This window comes from Ovis canadensis, chromosome 3 (assembly GCF_042477335.2).
Source record: "Ovis canadensis isolate MfBH-ARS-UI-01 breed Bighorn chromosome 3, ARS-UI_OviCan_v2, whole genome shotgun sequence".
Lineage (NCBI taxonomy): Eukaryota > Metazoa > Chordata > Mammalia > Artiodactyla > Bovidae > Ovis > Ovis canadensis.
This window is the reverse complement of record NC_091247.1, coordinates 116877601-116888298: the sequence shown is the minus strand read 5'-3', so window position 1 is coordinate 116888298 and position 10698 is coordinate 116877601. Positions and strand designations below refer to the sequence as shown.

Sequence of the window (10698 nt, the reverse complement as noted above, 5' to 3'; positions counted from 1 at the left end):
CATCTGTATGAGTTATCTTTCTGGAAGTCTTGTAATTTAGCATGAATATTTCCTCTATTTAAGTCAACAGGAGTAATTTACGTAAAGCATTTTGCACATAGTAAGCTCTCAGTAAATGCTATTATTATAAATGCTGCTGCTACTAAACTTACTATTGCTAATATATTTTAAAGCAAACCATATGCCCTTTTCTCCCTATTGAGTTTACACTAAAGCTATATAAGGAACTATCTAGACAATATGAGAATGCATATTGGAATTTGAATATAATTTTTCTTTGTAAATTTCTGACAACTGAATATACTATTACTGTTCTTTTAAGAAATGCCTCCATGACTTTGTAAAACTAGAATTATTACCTCAGTATTTAAGTGTTACGTTTCTTTCCATGTTAGTAAAACAAATTTATACTTTCACAAGGCTAGGTAGGTTATTATTACACATTGACTGTCATACTGTTAGTAAATTTCTTACAAATGTATACTTACCATATTTTCATGCATTAGTTTCCTAGACATCAGTGCCTTTCCAAAGATCTTTCTTCACTTTGTTTAGGTACTTACAGTCATAGCAGGTAGGAATTTTCTTTAGAGAATTGTTTATAGTTAACAGCCTACCCTGTAGTCTTGTACATTGCTAAAACGCTTCCATTGGTAACTCACAACTTGCTCTTTCCATAGTGTCTGTGTTAGTACCTGTCTTTCAGGCACTTCCTCGTACATACAACCTGGTGATTCGCCTGCTCCATGGACTTCAAGCCTATCAAACTATCTCCATGGACTACGGTCTCTCTCTTTCATCCTTTTCTTTCTAGAAATATAGGCACAGCCACCGAAACACACCCTCTGTTTGGTGGTAAGATCTAATATGGGTTGAACTGTGTCTCAGGCTTCCCTTCAAACCTCCCCCAAATCACCACGGCCCCCAAAAAAGGGATGTGGGACTCCTAGCCTCTGGTAGCTCAGAGTGTCCCTTTCTTTGGGGTTAGGGTCTTTACAGAGGTAATTAAGTTAAAATGAAATCATGAAGGTGGGCCCTAATCCAGTATGACTAGCGTTTAAAGGAGAAATGTATTCACAGAGACAGGCGTGCATAAAGGGGAAATGAGGTGCAGACAAAGGGAGAAGGCAGCCATCTACAAACCAAGGAGAAAGGCTTGGAAGAGATCCATTCCTCACAGCCCTCAGAAGAAACCAACCCTGACAACACCTTCATTTGGAGGTTTGAGCTTCCGGAACTGGGGGATAATAAATTTCTGCTGTTTAACAATCCAGTTCGTGGCACTCTCTTATTGACAGCCCTAGCGAACTAATACAGGGCCCAATAAAATTTTTAGAAAGGGAGAAACTGGCTAATGAGATCCCTGCCTTGGTACTTGGATGTCTGTAGTTTGTCTTTTTAAGCTTCTGATAAACCTGAATTTTCACTTGCTAGAGCCTTATGTTCCCGGAATAAACTTTTAAAACTTGTTTTGTTTTATATAACCATGATGTGGTGACTGGAGACCTACATTTCACTGAAAAGAGCAAGCCATAGCCATGGGTAAGACGCGAGAGCCCGGACTCACTTGTCACCTGTAAGTAGAGCTTGCTCCCTTCAGCTGCCATTAAGAAAAAAACAAAAAGAAACGCATAAAAAAACACACTTGGTCTCAGATTTTCGCTCTCACTTGTTGGGAGGGGTGGGGGAGCGGGAAGAGAAAGGGTGTGGAGAGCGGGGTGTAAATAAGGCAGACAGCCGCTCCAGAGAGGGCGGGGACAGAGTCTCCCTGAAGGAAAGGAGCTGAACCTGGTTGGTACAGCAGCGCTTCCCCAGACCCACCCGCCGCCCACCCGCCGCCCCGCGAGCTCGGGGCTCGGGCGCGGAGGCCGGCGGCGGGCGGCGCGGAGGGGCGGCTCCGGCGGCTCCGCCTCGGGGGCGGAAGGAGACCTGCGGTCCGCGTCGGGCCGGGCGGGCTCGCCGGCGGGGGGATGAGCCCCCCGCACTCGGGGGGGCGGCGCGGCGGCCGCTGCCGGCGGGGTCGCGGCGCGCCGGCGGGGCCCGCCCCGCGCTCCATGGTCCGCCCAGCCCCGCGCGATGCTGCCTCTCGGCGCCGAGGTCTGCGCGGGGCGCGCCCGCCGCTCGCGGAATGAGGGCGGGCGGCGCGGCGCGCGGCCGGCGGGCGCTGTCTCTGCGAGCCCTGCACCCGGGGCAGCGGCCCAACCACCTGCACCGGGAAAACGCCAACAAGTAGTTCCTCGTCGGCGCGGGGCGGCTGGGCTGGGCGTCGGGACTCAGTCGGGCTGCCCCGAGCCCCTCGTCCGCTCGGACGCCGGAGCAGCAGCACTTTCTTCTCGGTTTCCGTAAGGTAACTAGGGGCGGGAGGGCGAGGGGCGGGTTTGCCGGGAAGGGCGTGCAAGAGCCCGCGAGGCAGGCGTCCCCGCTCCCTTCCGCTCCTGGACTGGGAGAGGTGGCTGGGAGGTCGGAAACGGGGACACCGTCATCCGGACTCCCAACTCCGGGGTGCAGGGGGCGTGCCTCCAGCCGCTTTCCCTCGGGGACCCACCCCACTCGCCCCTCCTAGGAAGCAGCCCGCGACTCTCCACCCGAGAGGCGTTTGTTTCTCTTGCGAAAGGGGGATGGGGTGGGATGTATGGATCACTTCTCCTCTCCAAAATGGATTCTGGTTAGTTGCTTCCTTTCCCAAGTAATAATAATTTTCACAGCAATCATGTGAAAAGAAAACTGGATCAGGAAATTAGGCAGAGGGCTCATTGGTGAAAGGCACTAGCGGGGACGTTTGTTTTCGCTCCGACTTGTGCGTTCGGTCTGTTTGCCTGGCCCGGGAGGGAGAGTAGAGGTGAACCGAGAATAGGTCGTGCAGAGGGCAGTCCCCGGGAGCCTGCGAGCGGCGGGCCGTCCAGAGTTCACCGAGGGGACGCGTCTGAGGGGGGCTCGCCGCCCAGTCCGGGGGTCTCTCACCCAGCACTGTCAAGTTGTCTGGGCACGGAGAACTCCTTGCCTAAGGGAGCTGCCTCCCGGAGAGGGTAGGGGGGAAGCGGGTCTCAGTGTGAGGGAGGAAAGGGAGCGGGCTGGGGGAGAGGATGGGGCGGAAGAGGAAGACGCGGGAGGACCCCGGAGGGGAGAATGAGGGGCCTGGGGAGAGAGCGGGGGAGGCGTAGGGACTGGAAACGGGTTCAACTCGAGAGGAGGTGAGGGGTGAGAAGATGCAGGAGGCAGAGCTGAGGGAGAGAGGTGTGAGGCCGGGGGAGAGGGGTCGTGAGAGGTGGAGGAAGATGGGGACTGCCATCTCGTCAGTTCCCTAGAGACCTGGGGAAGGCGCGTGCTGCTTGAGGCGGGGACAGGGCCGGGCGTCGGGCTGCTCGCCTCCCGGGCCACGCTGCATCCCGGGGCGCTGGGGCTGCGGGTGGGGGCGGGGGTCACAGCGCGGCTCCGCCAGCCGCGCTCTTTAACTTGGCGCTGTGTTCGCCTCCCCCCAGTCATGTCTGAGGCACAGAGATGGGCAAGATCGAGAGCAACGAGAGGGTGATCCTCAATGTCGGCGGCACCCGGCACGAAACCTACCGCAGCACCCTCAAGACCCTGCCCGGGACGCGCCTGGCCCTGCTCGCCGCCTCCGAGCCCCAGGGCGACCCGCTGCCGCCGCAGCCCCCCGCGCGCTCGCCGCCGCCGCGGCCGCCCCCGCGGTCCCCCGGGCCGGGCGGCTGCCTGGAGGGCGGCGCGCGCAGCTGCAGCGCCCGCGGCGGCGACCACCCCGCCGGGGGCGGCCGCGAGTTCTTCTTCGACCGGCACCCGGGCGTCTTCGCCTACGTGCTCAACTACTACCGCACCGGCAAGCTGCACTGCCCGGCCGACGTGTGCGGGCCGCTCTTCGAGGAGGAGCTGGCCTTCTGGGGCATCGACGAGACCGACGTGGAGCCCTGCTGCTGGATGACCTACCGGCAGCACCGCGACGCCGAGGAGGCGCTCGACATCTTCGAGGCCCCCGACCTCCTCGGCGGCGACCCCGGCGACGACGAGGACCTGGCGGCCAAGAGGCTGGGCATCGAGGACGCCGCGGGCCTGGGGGGCCCGGACGGCAAGTCCGGCCGCTGGAGGAGGCTGCAGCCCCGCATGTGGGCTCTCTTCGAGGACCCCTACTCGTCCAGAGCCGCCCGGGTAAGGCCAGAGGCGCCCCCTTCCCTGCTGGTCCAGCTTCTCCCCACCCCTTCCGAGACGTCCTGCTCTCTCAGCAGGGGGCCTCGGGGAGCGGGCCGGGGTGTCCCGAATCGGGAGGCGGGGGCCCCGTCGCTCAGGGCAAACTCAGGGCCCCCCTCCCTCGTCCCCTTTCTACCCCCGTTCCCCTCCGCTTCCCCTTCTCTCCTCCTCAACTCAAACCTAGATTTACTTCCCCAGGTGGGACCAGCAGGGCAAATGTCCCCTGCTCTGGGCAAGTCTGTTGGAAGCTCATTCTGAAATCGCTACCACGCTTCATGATGTGGAATTTCTATTTCTCTTTTATTCCAACCTTTTCTTAAGTTCCGAGGGTCCTCCAGACCTCCGGATCATCACGGTTTGGTCTTTTCAGTGAGGTCTGACAGGCCTGACTCACGCAGAGCAGTGGCCCTACTTAGGGCCGTAGAGGGAAACGGAATGTATGTCTGTGGCTGGGCCGGGAGTTGAACAGGTTCATCTTGGAAAGAGAACCTCCTGAATATCGTCTGGGCTTGTCTCCATCCAAGGGAGAGCAGTACTGAGTCTGCTTGCCCCAGTAAGCTGACGGGATAGTCCACCTGCACAGTGAATTTTGGTCTGTGGTCTTTCCCCTGGCGCTCTGTGTTTTACAGGTTCAGTGCCGATTGGACACTTCAGTGATCCTGGTTCAGTGGGAGTCTCTAATTTAGACTGCAGGCAACTTTATTTTATTCTATACATTTTGATCCCATACTCAATATTTCTTTTCAGTTTCTAGTTTGAGTGACAGTTTAAATTTAGTCGGATTGATTCTTCAAAATCCCAATGAAGAGATGATAAAAGTAACTAGTAATGGTTTCTCTAATTTTAAAGGAAATAAAAGAAATATAAATAACCTCAGATCATGCAGTATGTGAATGGTTTTTAATTCTATGTGAGAATGGAGTACTGTATTTAGTTAAATCTTTGCAACTGCTTGTGTCTGGTTTGCTTTAGACACCCAGGAAAGAACCTCCCTGGGCAGAATGGGATTTCTCCCAGCTTGAGTTTGGCTCCATCCTCATTATTGTGTTCCTCTGCATGTCAGAAGTCTCTGCCTCTGAGACATTTTGCAGCTGTCTGATAACGTGTCCGAAGATGTGCTTCTGATACCACTTTAGAAGTCTGAGCATGCCTTTTGTTTGCAATTTGATATAGACTATCAAGGAGACAATTTAAAGCATTGCTACTTGATGGGATCTGGTATTTAAGTGTGCACATAAATTCTAGTATGTCCACATTCTCATATTTGAATATAGAATTAATAACTTCAACTCTGAGATCTTCCTTTTAAGACCAGTCTATGAATTCAGCAAGAGTTGGCATTCAGGAAAAAAAAAAGTGCAGACTTATTTATTTATTTAAATTAAACCACAGACTCATGACCATTATCTCTGTTGTTTTGGATTCCAGCTGTGTGCCATACTGCTTTTTCCAACTGGCGACTAAAAAGATAATCTACATTTGTTTTCAGACTCATCATATAATTGTGTTATTTTATGTGGTATAAAAAACCAGGATGCTTTATTATCTTTATTTATGTTAATAAAATGCAGTTTTTGGAGGCTAGGCTGCACAGGAAAAGCTTCAAGGTGTTCAATTTTTATTACTGCTATGGAATTTGATTCTATGAATTAATGGTCTAAGGGTAGCCCATTAACTTGAAAATAGTTTTTTAAAAATCTTACCAAGAGTTTATTGTAATAATATTAAGAATTTGACCTGCATCCATTTAAGGTGAGGAAAAGAACACAGATAGATTAGAGATTAATTTAAGGTCAAAGAGCCATTAAAAACAGAATCAGCTGAGAATGAGAGACCTGGAAAATTTCACTGAGGTCACCTCATGAGGAACCTGTAGTTTGTAGATTGGAAAAATGAAGACTGCAGATGCTAAGTGATGGCCAAGGTCATAGAGCAAGTTATTAGCAAAGCCAAAATTACACTGAAGGTCTCATGACACCCTGCCCAGGCCCTTTCCACCGCAACCACTGATTATAACTGACTATCTGGCTTGTGAAATCTCTGCAGATAGTGTTGCTCTTGAGATTTAATGCAGCGTAGGACAGTCCTAGTCTTCTAACTTTGAAAGGTCATCTATGACATATCTCTGTGTGTGTGTGTGTGTGTGTGTGTGTGTGTGTATATGCATACATATACATTTTTTTCCAGGTCTTTGGCTGTACTACCCAACATTAGAGTGCAGATATGGGATTCCAGTTTTCTTAAAATGAACCCTGTTCTAACTTTTGATTTTTATTGACCAGTTTATATGTAATGTTTTTCCTTTTTTTTTTTTTCAGATTGGCTAACATTTATGAGACTTGTCTTCAGAAAAATTGCTTTTCAAATTATTAGGGGTTGCTTAAAAAAGAGTACTCAGAAGTCACCATTCTATTTACATGTGATTTAATATTTTTTTATGTACACTTTTAGTTCAGATGATTGACTGACAATATTATCTGACTACTTTGGTAAATAGAGTTACATTGGGAAGTCACTGGATGAAATTATATTTTTCATGGACATGATTCTAGGAGACATAAAATCAATTATCAAGTAGTTTGTTTCAGCTGTGGTCTTACTGATGTCATTCTTAATAGAAGTATTTAACTTTTATAAACCCTCTTACTTTTCATTTTACATTAGTTCATCTTTTATTGATGTACTTGAGATGAACAGTTTTAACTGTGCAAATTCTATTTTCAATTTGTTACACTTGTTTCATCATTGTCCTTGTCCTTTCCCAGTATTGAGGAAAATGATTTGATTATATAGTAGATTTGTTTTACTTCTAACTTTTATAGTCTAAAGTGGCAGACTGAAACAACAGTGATAGGAACTAGATAATTAATTTAATTTTACAGCATTGTATTTTTGCCTTTTATTTTGGTTGGCATCTCCCCCTCCTCTGTTGCTTTTAATTTATGATGTAAATACATATTTGAGCAGTCTAAATTGTTCAGGTTAAGTTGGTAAATAAATTTATATTTTACATTTATGAATTGTATCCTTAAAAATATATTAGAAATTTATAAAAATTTAAATATAAGTTCTCATGGAAACCTGTTGTGGAGAAAATGAGATCTGGAAAGAAGAGAGATTATCCTGTTGTTGGCATTGGATGAGATTTACAAATAGTAAAAAGCATTTTAAATGGTTTTTTTCCACAGAATTACTAAAATATACTGCTTAAAACTATTAAAATTTAAATTTGAATATCTAGAATTGGATTCAGAATTGCATATATGTAATTTGCTTTTTATGGGACATTTTTTCCTCTACCTCAAAGTACAAAACAGGAAAGGAATGATCTCAATAACTATTTTCTAGGTTTAGATGTAGCATTTAATTTTTAAAAATTATAGTATGGTAAGGACAATTTGAGTCACACATTAAGATTAAAGAAAGAAAATGTATCGGTTCTTGTTTTGTGAGCCTTGCTCCAGTTAAAAGAACTAATGGCCAAATAAACTTGTTTGTAAAATATTGTTGTTAATTATTAAAATTTTAGAATTTTGATTAGTCAATTAATATTGTTTTTGCAGTCATTGTAGACCAGAAACTATATAAGATACTAGAAGTGCGTGAGCAGATATGGTACTTTGCCCTCAGTAAGCTCACCACTCTATTTATAATAAAATATTTCCTAAAATATTATCTATTCAATTAAAAGTGCAACAGAATAACAACAAGCAAAATTCCAGAGATACTAAAGATGTTTCCTTTAAAAAAAAACCAAAACTCATGTGGAAATGTTGCTTGAGATGTTCAGGAAAATACTGCATTTAGAAATGATGATCTTGGTAATTCTCTGGTGGTCCACTGGTTAGGAGAAACTGGGGCTCAATACCTGATAGGGGAACTAAGATCCTGGAAACTGTGGGGTGTGGCCAAAAAAAAAAAAAAAAGAAACGACAGTTTTATGCTTCTGTTAGTCTTCATTTTATTATGAACGTGTTAGGCTTTTTCAGCCTTGATTTTTCTGTTTTCAGAGTGATTTATAGGCTCTCTCTTTGCAATATTATTGAAGAGTATGAGACAAGCTGTACTTATATCTAAAAACTGAATTCTTTGCAGAGAAAACAACTGAATTATTTACAGTGTGTTCGAGTGTCTTCATCCCTTCTATTTTAGTTAAAAGTTTGTTGTTGTTTGTTCAGTCACTAAGTTATGTCTGACTCTTTGCGACCCCATGGGCTGCGGCTTGCCAGGCTTCTCTGTGCTTCACTATCTTCCAGAGTTTGCTCAATTTCGTTTCCTTTGAGTCAGTGATGCTATCTAACCATCTTTTTAATCTCACAATTAAAAGTTATGGCCAACCACATGACAATGCAAGTCCAAACTTCGGACGCCTAAAAAGAGTCTGCAGTTAAGAGTCTGGTGTATTTGCATTTGCTATATAAGCATCTAAGCCTCCCTTGACTTTTTCCAGGCCACTAATTATATACTTCACAGATATATTTGATTTTATTCATATATTCTGAGCATTGGATAACATTAGAGAGTGCCTCATTCAACACAATTTAAAAAAGCAAGTAACTTTAGTAGAACTGTATTTTTGGTAGTGTATTTGACCCCAGACTAGGTGACCTAATCTGTTGCTGGGGCATTATCATGTCAAAGGTGGATAGTTGGACAGTTTATGTATGTTTTTTTTTTTTTCTATTATATTTTCCCAAGAGCTCATTTGTAGACTCGAACTGACAAAACTAAATGAGAGTCAGAGAAATTTTTCTTCTCTGCCAAGAAGCTTATTTTCAAAGTAACTGAAAATGAGAAAAAGTGTAGTTTTATAAAAAATGCAGGTCAACCTTTCCCATTTAGAAATATGTATCATTACTATTTATTTTAACTACTGCAAATAAAGTAAATGCAGTTTTCAGATCTCATTTTTATTCTCAAATTCTGCATCATTTACCCTTTTTTATTATGGCAACCTTTAAAAATGTATCTGAATGAAATAGTAAATAGCATGAAAGGACTGATAGAGTATAAACACAGGTCTCTATAAGGAAATATATAATGGCAAGATAATCTAAGCTGTAACCGTCAGTGGATTATGTAAACTTGATCCAGTTCTTTTTGAAGTATGAAGGGCTTTTCTTTTGGAAAAACAGTCAAGATTTTTCTGTGACAGGATAGCATTGCCTTTTGCGTATAGTTTGAAGGGTGGTGATTAATTTTAATACTGTGTGGTCAAAATTTTCACAGAAAGTGACTAAACTGTGGGTTTTGGGAGGAAAAGAGAGCAGAGTAGAGAATACATGGAAAGAGCATTGGAAAAATGCCTGAGTTGGAATTCATGAGTCCTAGGCACTAACTCTGATTTCACAGCTAGCTGTGTGACCTTTGAGAATTTACTTTGTCTTTCTAATTCTTGATTTCCTTTGGCTTTATTTTGAAAGAAAAAATGGGGATGACACATTGGACTAGATACGTATTCAAACTTCTTTCCAGCTCCAAGATTTTGAAGTTTAGAGGGAAAAACAAGCATAGTGACTGCTGGAAATCCCTGGGTAGGAAAAGAGCGTGTCTGCACGCATTTTGATTGTCCTCTAGGGACCATCACACTAATAAGGTAAACTAGTATGGATTTCTCTTGGTTTTTTATTTTTTTATTTTAACTTGCTGCCCTTTTCTTTTCCTACAGCTGTTGGGTATCTGCTGCTCTGGTTACCATAGAAACAGGTTGGCTCCTAGCTTCCTGTTTCCATTGAAAACAGCTTTCTTTCAACCACATATTGATCTCAGGAAATCATTTTGCTGTGGCTCTGTCATGAAACCCATAAAGATGATCGGCTCTGTCATCTGCTAAGTCTAAGATTCAGTGCAGGTGTATAGCCATCCACCCACAAGGGTAACTGATTAGGTAATCTCAGTTTTATTTCCATTTGAAAAGCGCCTTGTCAAAGACACCAGCCTTTTCCCCTTCCCATATCTTATGCAGAAGGGAAAGTCTTATTCACTTGAGGATTTACAGATATGCCTAACACATTTAAGTGTTTACCAAATAGTGTCAAATTATTCAGTTCTAATCTTTTTCATAACTCAGTCAGGATAAGCATAGAGAATAGTAACACACTTTGTAAGTCTGCATTGTAATGTACTCACTAATGAAGAATATTTCAAGAGAAAAATATATATGTATTATTTAGTACACCCGATTTCTCTTTTGAGAAAAAATAGTTTTTCTATTTCAGCCTATACATATTTACATAATAAAGATATATTCACTATCATAATGTAGATACATACTCTGTGTTTGTATATATTTATAAAATGTTTATATGGATAAGTGAAGGAGGAGACTCATGGGAATATGGCTTAAAGTTTTGATTGAGAATATTTGTGTGTGAGCATGCGTGTATTACATATTATGTGGTATATAATCTTTGAATGCAGCCTCCCTAATGGCTCAGTGGTAAAGAATACACCTGCCAGTGCAGATGCAGGTTCGATCCCTGGGTCGGGAAGATCCCCTGG

The 10698-nt window shown here is 44.6% G+C and overlaps 1 protein-coding gene across 6 annotated transcripts in view; it reads left to right on the top strand.

Annotated features, from left to right (window-relative positions):
* Positions 1 to 1850: 1850 nt before the first annotated feature.
* KCNC2 (potassium voltage-gated channel subfamily C member 2) overlaps positions 1851 to 10698 on the top strand; it is a 242235-nt gene continuing 233387 nt past the window's right edge. For all 6 annotated transcript variants that reach the window (XM_069584022.1, XM_069584024.1, XM_069584021.1 and 3 more), the window contains exons 1-2: positions 1851 to 2347; positions 3480 to 4158. In XM_069584022.1, the coding sequence (XP_069440123.1) occupies positions 3499 to 4158 (660 nt within the window). In that variant the 5' untranslated portion in view covers positions 1851 to 2347; positions 3480 to 3498. The remainder of the gene's footprint in view (positions 2348 to 3479; positions 4159 to 10698) is intronic.